We start from the raw sequence: 21071 nt of genomic DNA on the forward strand, positions 1-21071 counted from the left end.
AAAAGGCCCTGATATCATACTTCTAAGTTTTGGGGACTTCTAGTTCCAGCAATTTGTTAGACTAATTGTACAGAGAAATGCCTCTTGTTAAGGAACATCTACATATGCTAGATATTAAAAAAAAAAAAAAAAAAAAAGTACAGCTATGCTGGTGATAAAGAGAAACAATTATACTATATAAAGCTTGGAAAGAATAGTGCCACCATTTATCCCAAAGGCACCTACTGATGTCTCTTGGGCTACAAGGGCTTCAAGAAACCACAGATTTCACATGAGAGTCTGGAGGCTAAGCAAAGGATAGGAAGTCATCACAGGAATCTCCTCTTCTGTCCCCCTAACATATATAAAGCTAAACATAAATCTTAAAAGCGCAACACCATTAGGGAGTGAAACAGAAAATCACACCTCAAGAGACTTCCCTATCTCAGTCATGAATGGATGCAGAAAGAAAAAAGGTCTATTTTCAGAACTTCTAACTACAAGTCTGCATTCTAGAGAGTTCAGGACTGTAGTCTACACTATAAAGTTGGTTAACTGTGTGGTGACTCAATGCTATCAGCAAGCACCAAGCAGTCTTCCTCCCTACTCTGCCATCTACTATTCAGAATACAAAAAAATAAAAAATAAAAAAAGAAAGTATCTGTCAAGACTGAAGTCCCATATCTAAACTTTAATTAGCTGTGTTACATTGGAGAAGTTACCTAACTTCTCTGAGCCATAGTTTCCTCATTTTACAAACTAGAATGATAGTGGTTACCTATAACTTATTGGGAAAATTAAAACAGGTAATGTGTCCCTAATGCTTAGAAAAGTTCCTAGTACACAATAAAATTTCAGTAATTGTTAGTTACTGTTATATGAGAGACATGGAAATAAAGTAGAAACAAATTATTTACTAAGAATTAATACGAACATTTTTAAAAGGTGGAAAGAAGCAACAGAAAAAGCAAAACTACTATAAGACTTCACTCTCAATGGGATGAAATACACCATCTATAATCCAACACAAGTGATATCCCAGAAAACAGTCAAGTCTGTGTTTTTAAACTTAAGACATCCTTGAAACACCAGTCAAAATACACCTTTTATGGGTAAGAATGTACTATACTATAATAAAGAACTTTTAACAATTGAAGAAAACAGCACTAATTCTTAATTATCACATGAGATCTCCTTCTCAAAGATTTAGGAAATTGCCTCAAGAACCAAGCAAAGGGAGTGGAATAAAGAGAGTTTAAGAGTATATAACACTTTAATAATGAGACTAAGAACAAGATGACACAAAATCTTGAAACTTAGTAGGAACAGTTTCATGGGCAGTGTTTAGAAATGAGATGACCCCAAAATCTGTTCAATAGCCATCAATTTTTTACGTTCTAGAACAAGATCAAGGGAGGAATACTAAGAATTCACAAAGTAATACCATTTAAGTAATTATGAGTTCCTCACAGGGTATCAAGATTAGGAACATGATATATCCAAGCAGATCTCACTAGCAGAATAATTTAATAATGGCATAGGATTTGACAAATCTGAGGATATACAGCTTGATTTATAACAGTTTTCAACAAGTCCTGGAGGTATATCAGTATCAAGGATACTATGGAAGAGCTCTGTCAGACAAAACTGGATGTAGATTAAAGGGACACCTGACATTAAAGGAAAAGTTGGGACACTTATACTGGCCTAGAGAATGGTGAGAGCAGATACTCAACACCAACCCAGATCAAATCCAGGGATGACAAGTTGGGAACTATCCCAAATACTAAAGCAGGCCATCCTTATTAACAGAAATGTTTTCCAGAAAAGGGTCTTTAGATCCTAAAGGTCCTTATTAAAACATTTACACATGCACATGGTAATAAAATCAGACTTGAAAAACAAAATATACTAAATATTTACCAAAGATCTAGAGCATTACTACTGAAAAGGATGGCCGATGGCCCCTAAACCAGCAGAACTGGCATCACCTAAGAACTTGAAAGACATATGAAGTTGAAGGCCCCACCTCCAGACCTCCAGAATGGGAATCTATATTTTAATAAGAGTTCCAAGTCATTTTCATACATATTAAAGTTCTAGTTTCTCAACATCCTGATTCAACAAGCTTACAGTGTAATTGGGGAAACTAGCAAACAAATAGAAAAGATAAATGAGATTTAAGAACAAATAATCTTATAATCAGAAACATTTATCATGGAGTCATTTTAGCCCTGTCCTTGATAATACAGCTGTTGCAGAAAAATATTTAAAATTCCAGCTTTCTGGTTATTTTATATTACACAAATGATCATGTACACCACCTGAGTGCTTATGCAAAGGTTTTAGTAAGCCAAACATGACATTTCCAGAGAGAGAATTAACTGGAATCTGTTAGCTGGTAGCAGTTTACCTGCTAGACTGATCAGATGATGGTCGTGGTGGCAGTGGTTCCACTGAAAATAATTCTTCACTGCCTTGCATGGCATCTATGCTAGTACTAGCCAGAGTAAATGGTGCAGTTGGACGAGCAATCCCCATTCTTACAGGAACAATCAGTGACTCTGCCACGTTGCACAATTCTTCCACAGCATAAGGTAGCAATGCTTGGAATACACGCTTGCATTTTCCAATTGGTTGTGGAATAAAGTTGCTAGAACAAAAAGAGAAATGTAACAATCTATCTTTTCATATGCATAAATCACTATCACAAAAACTGTGAAACATGGTATCCAAGCCAAAATCAAAAAGGATGCCTTACTTTTTCTTTTTGGATGAAGCCATTTCCACACTCAGAATGACAAAAACTCTTGCCACTGAACGTAGAAACCTCATTGTCACAGCAATAGCTTCTTCTCTACGTCCAGGTGTATATTTGTTTTGGAGTTCTTTCACTAGTGTACCTAGTAGAGTATCTAAAAGCTTTAAAAATTATAACTCTATTAATGTTAAGATATTTCATAAGATGCTCAGAAATTCATAAAGCTGTAAGTGCTAACACTTTTTCAGTATTAACATTTCAAATTAAAATCTCAAAACAAATTTAACCAAAACATTTATAAGGTCTATTTATGAAATATACCTACCAATACAGTGAGTCCTAAATGTATGATTTCTTATTTTTTGTCCCGTAGTCCCATATATATATCAACTAATATTTAGATGAACAATACCAACTACATCAAATCAGAATATATTTAACTTACTCTAGGGTACTTTCCAAAACAGCAAAGCAGATTCAAATATTTATGTAAATAAATTCATAATCACATCTCCCTCACGGAACCATTACTTTCTAGTCTCTTTTCTGTGCACAGTTTCTTGTATAAATATTAACTACAGAGAACACCCAATTTTCAGTTTGTTTTTTTTTAAATGTTATTTACAATAAGGTTTATTTTTAAATTGTTTCATCATGTTCCAGTAAGTGGTCAGGCTATAATTTGATTCAAGAGTCCACTATTATCGAGCTGATGAAGTATTTGTTTTTAAATTTTACATTATTCTGTAACATGCGTTTATTTTTCTCATATTGTAAATTATTTCTTTATGACAGGTTCTGAAGGCATTGATAAGTTTTATAACATTTGACATTGCCAATTTGTTTTCCAGAGAGGAAGTAATGCAATGCCACCCCATTCCTATCTGAGTGTGTTATTACCATAACCTCATTAGCACTGGGACTTAAGGTTTAAATTCTTTTCTACTTTCACAGCAAAGAAGAGTACTTGAAAAACATACTTTTCATGTACTTGTAATACACATTCAAAGAACTTACCAAAATATCTGCTGTACACTTAACTATAAGGCAATGAGTGAAACAGTCCAGCCGAATTGTGCCACTTTGCTGATTGAGGTATACTTGCTCTTCTGGCAAAAGATGGCCTATTCTACTGCTGGCACTAAGACTTGAGGAGGAAGGAAAGACAGAATGAACTGTAAAAAGTCTACACTAACATAGGAAATACATAAATTTAAAAAGGTTTTAATGAATACATACGGGTCTTTATTCTCCTGTGACCCAAACATAATCATAGATTTCAAGGCATTCCAGTCCTGTAGAACACGCTCCAATGCAAGCTGGGCAAATCTTGGAGGCTCTAAATCGTGATCAGGCATATCTGAATCTAAAATGAAAAAGAAATAAATGAGCAAAACAAAAATAAAACATATTGCTTCCCACAAGTGTCACAAATGTCTAATTTACTCACCTTCAGGACTGGCTGTTTTTCGGTTACGATCTTCCCTGATGCGAGGTGGCCTGTACTGGCAATGCTCCACTGTCTGCCTTGCGACTGTCTGTACTAAGAATAGTAAGAGGTGCTCTCCCCTGCAAAATAGAACACTGCTGTGAGAAGGGAGGCTGAAAAGTTACTCCACTGTGCTGCGCTTTTTTAACTTACTGTAAATTGTCCTAAAAATCCTACTTGCCTGCTGTTTGGCAGAGTGACCAGATTAGTAGCAGTGAGCAGGCGATAAAGTAGATCAAGACGAGCAGATTTCTGTCCAGCAATTAGAGTTTTACATTTACATTTCTCCCAACAATCACAGTAGGCTGTTGGTGATGTCCGTTTGAGTCTACGGAGAATTCATACACAAGTAGAAAAACTGAATTTTTAAAATATACAATGGTTTATGTTGACATTATGAAGGTATAAATCACTGAAACTAGAGAGAGCCCTTGTTAATTTCTAAATGCAAAGTATAACTGTCAAAGCTTATATAACAAAAAGGATCACTCAGTAGTAATGGCGTCTATAAAGCAACTTCTCATTCTCATGAGAAGAGGTACTCTAAGACTCAGGTATAGTCACTTTTGGAATCTCTTCACGAACTCAAATGAAGTTCAAGTGGTCCTCCTGCATGCATCTAATGAGCCCTGTAACCCTACTGGCAGATATTTCTTGCTTGTGGTCTCTCATAGGACTGTGAACACTGTCAGGACTATTCATGACCACCCTGGCATCTAGTACACTTGGCAAAAAATCAATAATAAACAGATTATTATACTTTTAGATGCTTAAAATAAGGAAGACAAAAATAACAACCAGAATTCTCTTAACAAAAATTATAAATAAGCAATGCAATATCCATTAAAATTTTTCACTTGTCCTACACAATTACTTAATGGCATGGTAGATGGTTTTTACAGACTAATTCTCTATTAATTATAACATTTGTAGTCATATATACTGATGTCCCTATCCATAATCCTAAAACATCCCAGATGTTAGTGCTAGGGTATTTCGTTGCTTCTTAGGTTTGTGAAAACCAACAGAACTAGCTGTGGTTAACTGTTGCTGAATGAAAGACTGTTGCATTTAGTGTAAGTAAGACACAGTTCAAACATTCACCTTGACTCCCTCAAGGCCTATGGCAATTTTTTCCTAGTATACCCTACTAGAGGGGCCTGAGAATTCGCTGCATAATACACTCAGGAAACATTCTGTAGATCTATTTCTCAAAAGACTAATCTGATCCTAGTTACGATGTATAATCACTTACTTTTATTTAAGGAGGGCTACATTAGAACTAGCAAAGAAATCAAACATTTCAAAGTATACTTGAAATCAAGAATCACATATCCACAAACTGACTTAAACAAGGGAAATGTAATCTCACGCTTTCTGAATTAACACATAGCTTAGTATAGATTATTTCATTACAGCAATATAAATCTAAACAGTTTATGGTATTAAACTAAAAAAAACTAGAATTGTACTCACTTGCAATCATGACCTTTATGACAAACCCTTGCACATTCTGTACAACAACAAAGTGATTCCAGCAAGCCACAAGTTCGACACTCAAAAATATCCTAAAATTAAGAGTGTACTTTTAAAGGAATAATTAAAAGTATGCATATATCTCATCATCATAATTATTTCTGATATTTTCTGAAACAATTCAATCTCAACAAACAAAATTATGTGCTTTGGAAAACTAGGCGTTATAAAGAACTACAACAAATACACAGTTTATAATTGTATGCAAACAGAAAAAAATATATCATCCCCAAAAAGACTTTATAGTTATAACATCTATATCAAGATTTGTGGATCAGATACTACCCAGTGAACATTTTCATGATATGCCAAATTTAACTGAGCAATCAGCTCTTTTGCCTCATTTACTTAGGAATTAAATCAACTTTCTTTATATCAGACCTAATGATTCCAAAGCTGAACACTGAAAGTCTAGTGATAGTCATAGGGAAAAAAGACACAAAGATATGATTAATACAGGAAAATGTAAAAATAATTTACCTGGTTAATATGCTCCGCTCCAGTCCATGTAAAACTGCAAGTGTCATTACAACATAAGACATATAAAGGAGAGTCATCAGGGTTGGTACCTGATGGGCAAACCATTCCCATGAATACGTCTTCCTCTTTTTCACTTGAGGATACTTCAGCTAAAAAAGTAAGAACATAGCAGTTCATCTCTCAGGAAAGGACTTAATTAGCCATCCATTATCTTCAAATAGAAAGGCTTTAAGTGTATACACTATATATATATATATAAACAGAAATTAGATGCAGTTTTAAAAAGTATTATACAGAGACAGCATGCAAATAAATCTAACCAATTTGGGAACAATATAAAGTAAAGCATAATAATATCATACCCGCATATGATGACAATACAAACACACTATACATCAGCCACCTGAATCCTTAGTTCTGTTTCAGGCAGTTAAGATTCAAGTCCTGGCTCTATTTAGCAAATTACAGATCATATCATAAACTATTAGTGTTTTAAAAAGATAACTACTTTAATCTTCCAAAGGCTGGATGGTAAGAACTAACAATCCTTAATGTTTTCTATTTAGCAGGAATTCTAAGTCATAAGTAACAACAAGACATCTCCCTATTATTCTATAAAATGATATTGCTTAACGCCAATTAAGTACCAAGAAGTTCTATCAGTAATCCACCTTTATTTTCCAAAGATTTTACACTGTTCATTATGGAAAATTTATTTTTAAATCAAAAAATTTATATCAGCTATTTTTTATGGAAAGTTAGAAGACACAGTACACTTGAAAAAAGTATAAACACATGAATTTCATACACACAAATCTTGATCATTTCCAATCAACTGTATCATTTACATATACGGAAATTCAGTCTGAATAATTATGATAATATGTATACAGAAATTGAAAAATATGTAACTCATTAGGATCTGTAATTACCTTTTGCAATTTTCTGAGCAGTTTCTAAGATGGTAATTGCAGCAGGATAAGCTCGGCCACTTACAGCTGACATAAATGGGGTCATCCCTCTTGCATCTCTAAAATAAGAAAAATTATATGTGAAAATATTAATTACTATTTTCCTTCCTGATTATAAATGTTCACGATAAAACGAAAAACTAAATTTTGTTTTAGTCTTTAACATATAAATATACACCCTCGATCAAGCTAACATAAAAGCCAATTTATAGTCATTTAATGTACACTACATGATGTTGCAACAGCCTCTTTCACTGAACAGAGCTTAGTAGTAGAGGGAGTATCATGTTGGATTCTGATAAATCACTTTAAATTTACTTAACTGTTGTCCATACAGTGTAAGAAGATAAACTTTAACAGTAAAAGCTAAGCTAAGCTAAATCTTCATATGAAAAACATATCAAATCCTCTTACTTGGCAGAAAGAAGTTCTCGTAGATAGGGCTGGAGGACCACACTGTCACATAACAATTTTAATATAAAATGAGCGTTCGCCTTTCGATCCTTGGATTCTACTACAGATGGCTCTGCGGAAGGACCTGTAATTAAGCATATCCATTTGGTACAAAACAAGAATGAAGAAGACAGAGTAAAAGAATATTCTGGGCTACTCTGCCTATGGGGCACATGAGCACATAGACAATGGGGCACACTGCCTATTGTAGTGCAAAAAGCAGTTAGAATTTTTTTAAAGAATATTCTGGAATAATATATCAGGCACATAAGCTACCAAAACAATATTCTAGCATCAGTAATAAATTAACTTCATCATGAAGAATTTAAACCTATGAACAACATTTTACAAATCTCATCTGATTTCTGAATTATATATACATAGACACCACATATTTGAACTGACATACAGAAGGTAATCCAAAGAATTAGATGTTTCTCAAGCAAAGAAAAGTCTCCTTGAGATAAAATGTAGATCTGCAGAACCCTACATCCAAAGTGTGTCCTTTTTTCTTCCAGGTGACTAGGCAGACAAAGAGTACAGATTCTTACCTGGAATTGTGGAGGTGCTTGGTCCTTGACCAGTACCGGTCGCTGCTGTGGTAAGAGATCCCACAGCGGGGGCCAGGATAAAATCAATGTCACCATCTTTCAGTAAACAGAACAGTAGGATGTATATCATTATAGGCAACATATTCCTAACATGCTCTCTTAACTGGCCTTTAGGCTTTTCTCTGCAAGCCAAAGGTCAAATTGGATAGAGTTTAAGTGGAAACTTCTTTTCCAAACTATAGGAGAAGGAATACACTAGGCAAATCTATTGATTTATCTCGATATATTACTAATAAAGGAATAACTGAGCTTCTTACTGGTATAGAAATAAATATTTCATTAAAAGTGGAATACCTGACAAGAGTTCTGGAATTTTAATTTTTAAAATACAAATACCTTAAATCTAATTTTATAACTAGTTATAATATTCATTGTACTATACTTTCAAATATTTCAAATTTCTAAATATCCCTTTAAAATGTTAAAATTATTTCCTTTCATGACCTGCTCTTTTTGTTAAATGCTAAATGAAATCAAATAATAGATCTTACCAGGATCCATCGCAGGAGGGTCAGGAACCCAACTAGGGGGAGCTATGGGGGGTGAAACTGGATCCTGGTGGTCACTGGATGAAGCTCCAGCTTCATGTCTACCCAAACCAGCTGCTCTCAAGGAACGTCTCATCATTTCCCGTAATCTCAAACTAAAAGAACATGAACAAAATCAGAGCTCACTACCACATCTACACACAATAAAATGGTGTAACTTCTCATCTGAGAAGATGAAAGTATGTCCTACAAGCAAGCACTCCAGGCAAGGGATGTGAAGTACAAATGCCAATTCTGGAATCACAGAATAAGTCAGTGAGAAATAAAACTGGGGGCTCCTAGTACACCGTTCAGCACTAAAATCACTATATTAAGCTCCCACACAAACTTAAGCAAAGGGAACGAAAGCTGCGGTGAAGTAAGATTAGAAATAATCTTTCATACAGTTCAGATAAAAGAACAGCTAAACATTAAAACAAAAAAGTTTCTATCCCCCGTTTGTAATCAGTTAAGAATTAAGTTTAATAGTAGACATCAGCAATCATACTGGTTAGCACAAAACCAGTATTGTTCAACACTAAATCCCTTTTATAATCTCAAAAGCAACTGAACTAATATCCACACAATGAGTAGTTTTAAAACAAAGACCAATTTAAATTTTTATACAAAAAAAAAAGAATTTTTTAACAGTACAACTTGCATCTCAAAGAAATTAATGAATGAAACTAGAGTTTATAAAATGTGTTGTTAGATTAATGTGTGGGCATGATTTTTTTTTCCTCCTGCTATAAAAAAAATACTGTATAGGTGTACACATCACTAAAAAGAAAAAGAAATAATCACAAACACAGAACTTGTTCAGGGAACTGGTAACTACCTGTATGAAAAGCTATACTTTACTTTGAATAAAATCTTACAACAGCTACAAAATTAATACATTTAGAACTAACAATGATTTAAGAGAGAGGACAAAAGGCAAATCCCTTCATTCAGCCACAATTTTAGCACTTGTAAATGGATAAAAACTTCATTTTGAGGGCCAGACAACACATAGGGGACTTCATTCTCCCATGTAGAATGAATCTCAAAGACATGACATTCTGATGTGAGAGATCTAACACCTTACTAGATAAGCGTAATACATCTATAAATAATTTCAAAGGTTTTATTAATGTTTAAATCTCTAATTGCAATTATTATTTAATTGAGGATAAATGTGTTTTTCCATATCAATACATTTTTAATTTTATAAGGAACTTTTTTTTAAAAAAGCATTCACAAAAAAATTACTTTTAGAGACTATGTTCAGGAACTTATCTATTTTATAAGGCTTATTATTGATGTATTTTTTAGAATAAAAACACTCTAGAAGATTCTGCAATGTAAATGTTACTGTCTCAAATAATACGTTTGCCATTATAGTATTCACTATTAAAAAGTAACTACAGTTAACTCTTTTATAGTATCAATGTCTTCTTTTTTCCAATTTAGAAACTTGAGTTTAAGAGCTTTTATAATGTGGAGGGAGCATGGCACAGTGATTGTTTCAGTCCAGGTCACTTCCCTGTCCAAAGACATCACCCAGAGGAAATGGAAGACTCCTTACCAGTAACAGTACACACCATGGTGACTGTTCACACTGTGATGCTCCTATACGATTTTAATTAAGCTCAACAGACACCTGGTATCCTAATGTGTCTCACTCAAAGTACAAAAAAAAAAAAAAAAAAATCAGCAATAATTGGGAGACACTGCAAATAACTTGAAAATAAATGCATGTTTTGGCCTTATCAAGAATGCTTACACCAGAGTCACAAACTCAATGGCTAGTGGGTCGGAAAGGTAAAATAATTAAGTGCAGTCAGGTGTAAGAAATGGGGGTAGTGACAAGCTGGAGGCACACATGCTTATCTAAAGGCATTCAAATTAAAAGAAAAAAATTCTAACATTGCGCAGGCCAAACAAAAAACATATGTGAACTATTCTCCAACTTCTAGCTTAAAGCAGATTAAGAATAAATGAAGATAAATTGAGACCATAGTCTCATCTTGAACTTGCAAACTCCCAACTTTGTTGTTGTGATGTAGTCAATTCAATATTAAATGAGGGGGCCATTCCTTGTCATTTTTAAAATTGTCCTTAACCTCTTTTCTTCATTAGGTCTTGGGAACATTTTTAAGTACAATGCCCAGCTCCTCATATAGATTCTTAAAAAACAAAAAACAAAAAACAAAAAAAGAAAATTATTCTTCAAGATGTTGTACACAATTCATGAAGATTCACCTGTATCCTCAGTGGCTGAGGACAATACTGAGGAGATACCACCTTGGCTGCTAAGATTCAGAGTTTTGACATTTCTTCGTATAGGCTTGCCTGGAGTCATCGTATTTTCTGACAATATGGAAGAATTCAAGGATGATGTAATTTCCTCTTTGTAAGCACGTTATATCCATGCTACAGAAGCCTTAGAATCCAGTCATGTTCAAACATAACACTGTGACAAAAAAGCGAAGGTCATGTGTCTTCCAGATTAACAATCTCTAGAGTACATACACCTGCAATCAGATGCATCAATCAAGCTTTCCACTAAATCTGCCCTTTGTACTCAGGAACTATTGAGTCACATAATAAAACTTCTGAGTCAAATCATCATCATCTGAAGGCATTTAACAGTATTCCATTCAATATTGAAATCGCATCAGTTTTGAGCTTACAGCTCAGGAATCCCAGCCTGCATACTCATCAAGGGGCATCGCCTAGAAAATCCATTGGAGGCTAGAGGAAGGTTTCACTTCAATGAAGCAGTCTGTGGACTTCCTACTGCCCGGCGTGGATAATAAGACTCCTGTGCTTTCATCTGTCCAACCGGAAGCCCTGAGTTTGAACTGGTTAAGAGCACTGCAGTGAAATCTTCGGCAAATTCCTCAAAGGAGCTTACTCTGCAAATTATTTCTGTGAGCAACGCATCACCCACTCTTGAAGCTCCTTTTAGTCTTTGCCTTCAAAATAATCCTGACATGAAAAAAAGATGGCAGCACTGGCATTGGACCAACCATATCAGAGTCCAACTTGATTTGCACCTGTAATTTCCCTGAGGAAATGAAATACCTGAAATAATTCAGACACTAATTTCTTCATGAAGAATTTGTTTTCCACTTTAGAGCAAACACTCTGTCTCCCTATAGTCCTGAATAAATAAACTGGTGGTAATTTCCATTTTGTTTAGTCTACATAACGTTTTTGCACTGTTTTAAATTATAATTTGGTCACCCATGAATACTTTTTGATAAATCTCACTTCAGGATATTTTTGAACCTGGGAAAGTATCAACTTGGATCAATCAACTTGGTAGCCTTCCTGTCGCCAATTTAAGAAAACACATTTTTAAAGGAATAGATAACTATGGAACAGAAAATAGGCAAGGAGAATCTTCATTTTAAGTAGACTTTACAACCTACCACATTAGCACATACTGAGCAGTGCTTCCATTAACGATCTTGTCAGACAATAAATGTGCTTTTTCCTACAGAAAGAAAACTATATCCTGAATTCTTCATATTCATTATCTAGTCAAATAGCTAGCAATTTTTAATGTGTTATAAAAGTTTGTCCATCCCAAAATTCAGCCTGAAAATTTAAACACCAAACATCCATAATACACATCAGCCTTTCATTTTTTTCCCAGATCATTAAGATGTCTGAGAAACTGACCTAAATAAGCAGTCTGAAATAAAAGATTGAGGTTCCTTCAATTATTATACTACTTGTTCTCCAACTAAAGAAAATAACTTCCTAGGAAGCAAGAATAATGAATTTAGAACAAACTGAAAGAAACAAATTTAAATTACTTATCTAAATTATCTCAAATTTTTTAAATGTCTCAGCTCTACACTTAATCTGATAACAAATTAGAGTTTGTTTTTGCCAGGGTGTTATTGGGAGGAACAAAAATGAAATAAAAAAGGACCCACCAATTCATGTATATGACAGGTAAGAGATACACTGCTTTCTGTACTTGGTTTTTTCCTCCAATTAAAGTTTCCTGGTAAAAATCACATTACCTTCGGCTACTTGATGATCCAGCCCGATTACCTGGGCCATTACTTGAAACGACTGATATTGCATTTGCAATGGCCTCAACAGCAGAAAGCCTTTCTGCAAATGTGTTTCTTTCAGAACGCTCCGCTTCTGAAAAATAAGAGAAAAAATTAAGATCAATTTAAGTTTCAAAACTAATATGCTGAGTATTTACAGTCCACTAAACATTAATCTCTCTCTATATATAGTACTCTAATTCACATACTAGAAAACCAATTGTTCAATTTTTCCTCCTTAGAGCAACAAGCACTTAAGACAGATTGAACTATATGATCTTTCATATGTGATTTATTTCCTTATTCTGCCTTACTTTTCAATCTCCAAAGGTCATTAATAAAAAGACTGAAATTTAGCTTTAACTATTAAAATAGAAAAAGACCTACTTACCAGTATTTCAGTCTTAGTTTATATACTACGTATAATCCTTACTGATTCAATGATAATGACATAAAGGTCAGAAACCTGCAAAGCACTATTCAAAAATGTAGCTACCAGAATACCATCAGCAAATTCAAAATAAGAAAAAACATTATCAATTACATATTTACACTTTGTTTTCAATTTCTCCCTTCATTTAGCCAATTAAAAACTTTATGGCAAAAAAGCTTGTTTACTTTCCAAAAACATGTAACACTTCACTAAGTGATTTTTCTCATCTACATTCTGAAAATTTAGATAAAAGTTGCCTCAATGTAACTTGGCTTAACATGCTAAATAATTCCCATGTAGTAAAAGTCATCTGCAATTACAAAATAAGTAAAGTTCATTTAGCATTACAAATCCAATTCGTATATATCATACAGAATAGTATTAAAGACAATAAAAACACACTGGTGAACAATTTTACTTGTTACATATTCATCTTTACTGTCTGAGAAAGTAAAAAAAAAGCACACACAAATTCTTTATAGCGATTTGCTTTTCTTTAACAATTATTACATTTTCAAAATTGTCTAAAAACTCCTTTCAAAGACCTTGCTATACAGTTCTTAATCTCACCCTCTTCTTCTTTAGTTTCTTTATTGCTGGTTGGAAAGCAAACTGAAACACAAGCATGCAAAATATTTCGATTTCCATCACATCTGTGGCTGATGAACGTCTGTAGCATCTGTAGATTCTGCTCTAAAACAACTGCTTGCTCAAGATTCATTAGATATTGTCGACAGGCCTCATAGTCACAGCGCAGAATGTGTTGCATTAAAGTTTGTTTCTGTGCTCAGACAAATTAGAGGGAGAAAACCTCAATGAATTTGAGTAGCACATTACATATATTAAAAATTTCTCAGAGCCAACCCAATAATATATAATCAGATTTGCAAATAAGTAGAGATAATTTCAGGTGGCCTACCAAAAGCAACAGAACTTAAGGGTACGCTTATGCAGAACATACAATCGACAGGAATAGAGATCAGAGGGTAAACTTTCTGTTAAGGACAATATTTCTAGCTTTTTCAACTAACTCAATTCTGCCACTAAAACAGGAAAGCAGCCACATACAATGCATAAATGATTATGAGTGGTTGGATTTGGCCTTCGAGCCAGTTTGTCAATCCCTGGGTTTTTTTTTCATGTTATATAACTGTCTCATTAGAACCCTATTAATAATGATAGCCAATTAAGCAAAGGATATAAATTTTATTCCAGGCTTACTCTCACCTTCTTAGGTTTTTGTGTGTGTGTGTGAGACAGACTCTCACTCTGTTGTCCAGGTTACAGTGCAGTGATGTGAACAAAGCTCACTACAGCACTGACCTCCTGGGTTCAAGTAATCCTCCCATCTCAGCCTCCCATGTAGCTGAGACCACTGGCATGCACCACCACAGCAAACTGACTTTTTGTAGAGACAGAGTCTGGCCATGTTGCCCAGTCTGGTCTCAAACTCCTGGGCTCAAGTGATGCCCCCACCTCAGCGTCCCAAAGTGCTGGGATTACAGGCGTGAGCCACGCACACACCTCTTAGGCTTTTAAAGGTTATATTAAAACCAAAACCTTTAAGTCTGCAGGAATCATGACAGGTGTAATTTAATTACCAAAGACACGGTGGTATTGATAAGTATTTATAGAACAGATCATTAACTATCTGACAAAGATCATGAAGATACCAAGAAGTTCATTCTTTCAGAATGGAAAAACTATAGTTATGGAGTATTTAATGAACTGAATATAAAGCTTTAGTTTTATAAAACAAAGTTGTTCATTTTAACTGTAACTAGAAAAAAGCAGGTGGGAAAGAGCATGTGGGAATATAAAGGAAAAAAAAACTGCATTTGAACAACTTGCCACCTTCTGCAAAACTGTCAAAATAAACTCTCCCCTCTCCCCAACTTTAGAGTGGGTGGAGGAGATGTCCACACAAGAAAACACACCTAAACAACTATTTTCAGTACCAACCACATGTGAAATAGGCCACTTTGATTATGGAACTAACGATGGCTCTGAAGTAACCTCATCAATAGCAAGCTCCAGTTCATGAGGAGCTTAATTCTAAACTTGCCAAAACATAGGGAAATTTATACATAATATGTTGAGAGAAAATGTCAAAGTCTCCCTGAAGAACAAAGAGCAGAGTACTTCCAAAGGGCAAGTAAAATCAAGAAATTTTGGTGTACACTGCTGTAATGTACACTAGAGTTTCAAGCAATAGCCAGTTATTTAGTTAGAAGCAGCTACTCTACACTAAACTCTCATCTCCAACCTGTTAGACTGTAGTAGATGGGCTCTCACACTGAGGGTATCAGTAGTATTTAGTTGTATTACAAACAGAAAAGTTCACTCTGCATCACTGTATATTGTATCTGTCACTTATTCTTTTTTTTTTTTTTAATTATACTTTAAGTTCTGGGGTACATGTGCAGATCACGCAGGTTTATCACATAGGTATACACATGCCATGGTGGTTTGCTGCATCCATCCCCCCAGGTCACCTACATTAAGTATTTCTCCTAATGCTATCCCTCCCCAATCGCCCAACCCCCTGCTATCCCTCTCTTAGCCCCCGCAACCCCCCGACAGGCCCTGGTGTGTGATGTTCCCTGCCTTGTGTCCATGTGTTCTCACTGTTCAACACTGCATGAGAACATGCAGTGTTTGGTTTTCTGTTCTTGTGTCAGTTTGCTGAGAATGATGGTTTCCAGCTTCATCCATGTGCCTGCAAAGGACATGAGCTCATCCTTTTCTATGGCTGCATAGTATTCCATGGTGTATATGTGTCACATCTTCTTTATCCAGTCTATCACTGATGGACACTTGGGTTGGTTCCAAGTCTTTGCTATTGTGAAGAATGCCACAATAAATATGTGTCCATTGTCCTAATGTTTTATAATCCTTTGGGTATGTACCCAGTAGTGGGATTGCTGGGTCAAATGGTATTTCTAGTTCTAGATCCTTGAGGAATTGCCACACTGTCAGAGTTCACTAAAAAATTTCTCGTGGGTTTACTGTGTGGTAGGCCCTAGTCACTGAGGTGCAAAGACTAATGATGTCACACCTCATCCCTACCTGCGGGACGATGACTCTACCTGTCAGATGCTGACAAAGAGATCACAGAATCAAATGTCAACACTTGAAGTAATGTAAATGAGGGAGGGAGGCTGTGTGTAAAAAAAGATAACAGAAGCTGTATATTAAATGACATCACTAGGACTTGGAGCAACAAACTCTAAGTAGTGAGGACTGCAATGAATTGGAAAGACCAGACTAATGTTTTTGGGATATAGATTACAAGGCCCAATTACACCAGTTCTAATTTTTTGAGAGCAACTGAAAATCTGGATTTTATATATAAATCCTGTGATTTTTCAATGCTGGTAACCAATCAAGAATTCTAAAATGATATGAACGCTATTTCTAGGCATCAAGTTCAGACTACCACTACCTCTGTATCATCACCTCCTTATAGTTTGAAACCACTAGTGCAGTAGGTTATAAGCAAAGCTAAACTAAGAATGAGTCTGGGTCTCTAAATAAAAGCTTACAGATAGTGCTCATAAGCACCTGGATTCAGTCTATTTTAGATGCAGTTCTAAAAAGTACTTCTCACCTCCAACCTAATGGAGGGTGAATATGCTCCCATATTAAGTTGCAATTCCATCCTTTATGGAAAAATTGCTCCAAAAAGTTGTATTTATCTTCAGTTTCTCACCTCTCATTTTCTCCTAAGTTCACTCTAATGATGCTTTAATCAACAATGACCTAAATGGAGCCAAATCCAACAGTCAATATTCAGTATTCACTTCACTGACCTACTGCATCATTTGACACAGTTGATCCCTGCATCCTGCTTGACACATGCTCTTCATTTGGCTTCCAGGACGCAACTCATTCCAGCTTTCTTCCAACCCTGTAGATGTTCCTTCTCAATCTCCTATGCTGGTTACTCTATCACCCTGAAATTTAAATGCTGGGACTGTTCTCAAGGCTTAGTCCTTGGACCTTTCCTCCTCACAACCTCCATAATCTTGTTCAATATAATTCCTCTAAAAAACAACTCCTAAGTAAATTTCTCCAGCTTGATCCTTTCTCTCTTGGTCAGATTTACACATCTAGCTTTCTACTAACTACCTCCTCTTGGTTCAGGAATTTGTCTGTCAGATATCTTCACTTGTCTAAAACCAAACTCCTAAACCTTCACCTTCACTTCTTCTATCAGTAGAGACATATTTATCAGAATTTCTTCATACTCACTTCTTCTATCAGAAGAGACATCTTAAACTTCACATGTCTAAAACCACTCTCATTGAATCTTCTTCACCTCTACAGTCTTCAACTCAATAAATGACAACTTCATTTTTCCAAAACCTTTCACCCTCTTGCTTCATCTATTTGATATCCTACATTTAGCCACTAGAAAATCCATTAGTTTTACCTTAAAAATCTAGTACAGTCATGTGCTGCATTAAAAAAATTATAGTCAGTGATAGACCAGATATACGACTGTGGTCTAAGATTATAATGGAGCTGAAAAGTTCCTACTGCCTAGTGACATTGTAGCTGTCGTTAAATCATACTGCAACACATTATCCATGTGTTTGTGGCAGTGCTGGTATAAACCAACCTACCACACTGCCAATCATATAAAAATTTGATAATGATTTAAAAAACTAGGTTACTGGTTTCTAAAGTATTTACTGTACTTTCTTTGGTTATTTTAGAATGTACTACTTCTATTTTTTTTTTTAAGTTAACTAAAACAGCCTAAGGCAGGTCCTTCAGGAGATATTACAGAAGGCATTGTAAATTATACATTTTTTAAAAAGTTAAATTTTAAGAATAGAAAAAGGTGCTTAATACCTGGGTGATGAAATAATCTGTACAAAAAGCCCTGTGCATGAGTTTACTTTGCAGTAAAACTTCACATGTACCCCCAAGCCTAAAAGTTTTTTATTTCCAAAAGAAAATAAACATCTGCCCCCAAAAAAGTATCTTAAGGATATAAAGAAAGTATTTTTTATACAGCTGCACAATGTGTCTGTTTTTTATTTTGTTTTTTTAAAGACAGGATCTCACTCTTGTCATCCGGCTAGAGTGCAGTGGCATGATCTCGGCTCATTGCAACCTCCACCTCCACCTCTCAGGTTCAAGCGATTCTTGTGACTGAGCCTCTTGAGTAGCTGGGATTACAGGTGCAACCACGTCCAGCTAACTTACGTATTTTTTGTAGAGACAGGATTTCGCTGTGTTGCCCAGGATGGCCTCGAACTCCTGGCCTCAAATGATCTGCCCACTTTTGCTTACCAAAGTGCTGAGATTACAGGTATGATCCACTGTGCCCAACTGTGTACAACATGTTTTAAGTGAATTATTATTACAAACAAGTCAAAAGGTTAAAAAATAATTTTAGTGTAGCTGAAGTGTACAGTAATAGCATAAGCCTTCACATTCACTTACCACTCACTCACTGACTTACCCAGAGCAACTTCCAATCTTCAAAGTTTCATTTGTGCTAAATGCCCTATACAAGTGCACCTTTTTATCCTTTAAACTGTATTTTTACTATACCTTTTCTAAGTTTAGATATATGTTTATGTACACAAATACTTATCACTACATTACAAATGCCTACAGTATCCAGTACAGAAATATATTATATAGGTTTGTGCCCTAGGAGCAATAGGCTTTACTATCTCGGTTCATGTAAGTACACTCTATGATGTTTGTACAATAATGACATCACCTAACAATGTATTTCTCAGAATGTATCCTTGTCATTAAGCAACACATGACTATGTATCTAGAATCTAGTCACAATTCACTCATATCTCCACCCTCTGGGCTAAGTCACTATCATCTCCCACTTGGATTATTATAATAAGCTCTTAACTGGCACTCCTACTTACTCACATTCACACTAATACTCTCAGTACATCCTAAGTGATTCTTTTAAAATGTTAAGTGATATCAGGTCAATCTCAACTTAAACTGTTCCAACAGCTGCTAATGCATTGTCTCCACATCTAACAAATACTCAACTACAACAAACCACAACATGTTTAAAACTAAATTCATCCGCCAGGCGCAGTGGCTCACGCCTGTAATCCCAGCACTTTGGGAGGCCAAGGCAGGAAGATCACGAGGTCGAGAGATAGAGACCATCCTGGCCAACATAGTGAAACCACGTCTCTACTAAAATATAAAAATTAGCTGGGTGTGCTGGCGCGCATCTGTAGTCCCAGCTACTCGGGAGGCTGAGGCAGGAGAACTGCTTGAACCTGGGAGGCGGAGGTTGCAGTGAGCAGAGATCACGCCACTGCACTCCAGCCTGGCACCTGGCGACAGAGCGAGACTGTCTCAAAAACAAAACAAAACAAAACAAAACAAAAAACTAAATTCATCCTTTTCCCTTATCCTATTTGTTCCCCGCTCCTATATTTCCTCTCTACCATCAATCATGCCCAAATCAGCTTATTCTTTTCATTCACTGCTAAAATCCAGTTACCAAGCTTTATAGCTTCTATTTCCTTAAGATCTCTTAAATCCATCCCCTCCTTCCACATTTCCAAAAGTGATGTTTACTTTGTTTCTAACCGGGATTATTGCCTTAATTATTTATTTACTTATTTATTTATTTTGAGACGGAGTCATACTCTGTTTGCCCAGGTTGGAGTGCAGTGGTGCAATCTCAGCTCACTGCAACCTCTGCCTCCCAGGTTCAAGTGATTCTCCTGCCTCAGCCTCCTGAGTAGCTGGAATTACAGGCATATGCCACCATGCCCGGCTAATTTTTGTATTTTTAGTGGAGACAGGGCTTCACCATGTTGGCCAGGCTGGTCTCGAACTCCTGACCTCAGGTGATCTGCCCACCTCCGCCTCCCAAAGTGCTGGGATTACAGGTGTGAGCCACCATGCCCAGCCTACATTAGCCTTTTTATCTGATCTCTAAACTTCGATCTCTATCAACTGATGTCTAAACACCCATCAGCCACTGCTAATCTTTTTTAAAAAATCAGAAGCATATCATTCACTGGCTTATAATCCTCCTCCTCCTAGCTTTCTGGCTAAAGTTTAGGTAACATTAGGTGAGCACACAAACACCTTAATGCCTTGTCTCCAGCCTTTTCAGTTGCTACTCACTGACCCAGAGGACACCTACCAGAATTCTGGTCATATCAAAACAAAGTACACTTTCTCCCAACTTATTAGTAAGATTCACAAAGGTTGCTCTTGGTCCCTGGGATGACACCTCCCAACTCCATCCCTGTGTCTAGGGGACCCACATTTGATCTGTCCAGATATCATCTCTTTAAGGAAGTCTTCTGTACAGTCACAGTATGATTTATCTCTCTCCCCTTTGTTGTGCTCCTACAACATGTGCACACCTTGCTCAAACACTTCAATTACACCATAATCACTGATTTACTTGTCTATGTTGTCCTAATAGACTATTAGATCTTTTAGGGAAGAAAGGGGCAATGAATGATCTATTCAAGATTTTTACAAGATCTATTCAAGATTATTTAGTGGTGTTTTCTGAATTAAAATGTCCAGTAGTTTCAAAACTCAAATTACCTCTACAGCCATGATGATAATAGCAGCTTTCTTTTTGATTGTTGAATTAGCAGGAAGATTTATTAAAGAATGCACACCCATTCCAAGACTACTAATAGGTGGAAGATCAAGCCAATCAGGATCCCTTATTCCTCCCATGCAATCTTTGGCCATTGGGTAGATAGTACCATTTCCATCTCGAAGAATAATGGGAGATTCCTG

General features: G+C 35.8%; 1 protein-coding gene across 8 annotated transcripts in view; it reads right to left on the reverse strand.

Moving 5' to 3' along the window:
• The window catches only part of UBR5 (ubiquitin protein ligase E3 component n-recognin 5), a 155230-nt gene that overhangs the window by 36303 nt on the left and 97856 nt on the right, over positions 1-21071 (reverse strand). For all 8 annotated transcript variants that reach the window (XM_021675740.2, XM_021675739.2, XM_021675742.2 and 5 more), the window contains exons 20-34: positions 20871-21068; positions 13866-14076; positions 12830-12956; positions 8772-8923; positions 8221-8316; positions 7631-7754; positions 7178-7275; positions 6246-6394; positions 5706-5797; positions 4411-4557; positions 4191-4309; positions 3980-4106; positions 3758-3887; positions 2741-2901; positions 2393-2632 (exon numbers count right to left, since the gene is read on the reverse strand). In XM_021675740.2, coding sequence (XP_021531415.1) covers positions 2393-2632; positions 2741-2901; positions 3758-3887; positions 3980-4106; positions 4191-4309; positions 4411-4557; positions 5706-5797; positions 6246-6394; positions 7178-7275; positions 7631-7754; positions 8221-8316; positions 8772-8923; positions 12830-12956; positions 13866-14076; positions 20871-21068 — 2171 coding nt within the window. The remainder of the gene's footprint in view (positions 1-2392; positions 2633-2740; positions 2902-3757; positions 3888-3979; positions 4107-4190; positions 4310-4410; positions 4558-5705; positions 5798-6245; positions 6395-7177; positions 7276-7630; positions 7755-8220; positions 8317-8771; positions 8924-12829; positions 12957-13865; positions 14077-20870; positions 21069-21071) is intronic.

Source organism: Aotus nancymaae, unplaced genomic scaffold, assembly GCF_030222135.1.
Source record: "Aotus nancymaae isolate 86718 unplaced genomic scaffold, 86718_ANA_hifiasm-v0.15.2.pri h1tg000036l, whole genome shotgun sequence".
In the NCBI taxonomy this organism is placed as follows: Eukaryota; Metazoa; Chordata; class Mammalia; order Primates; family Aotidae; genus Aotus; species Aotus nancymaae.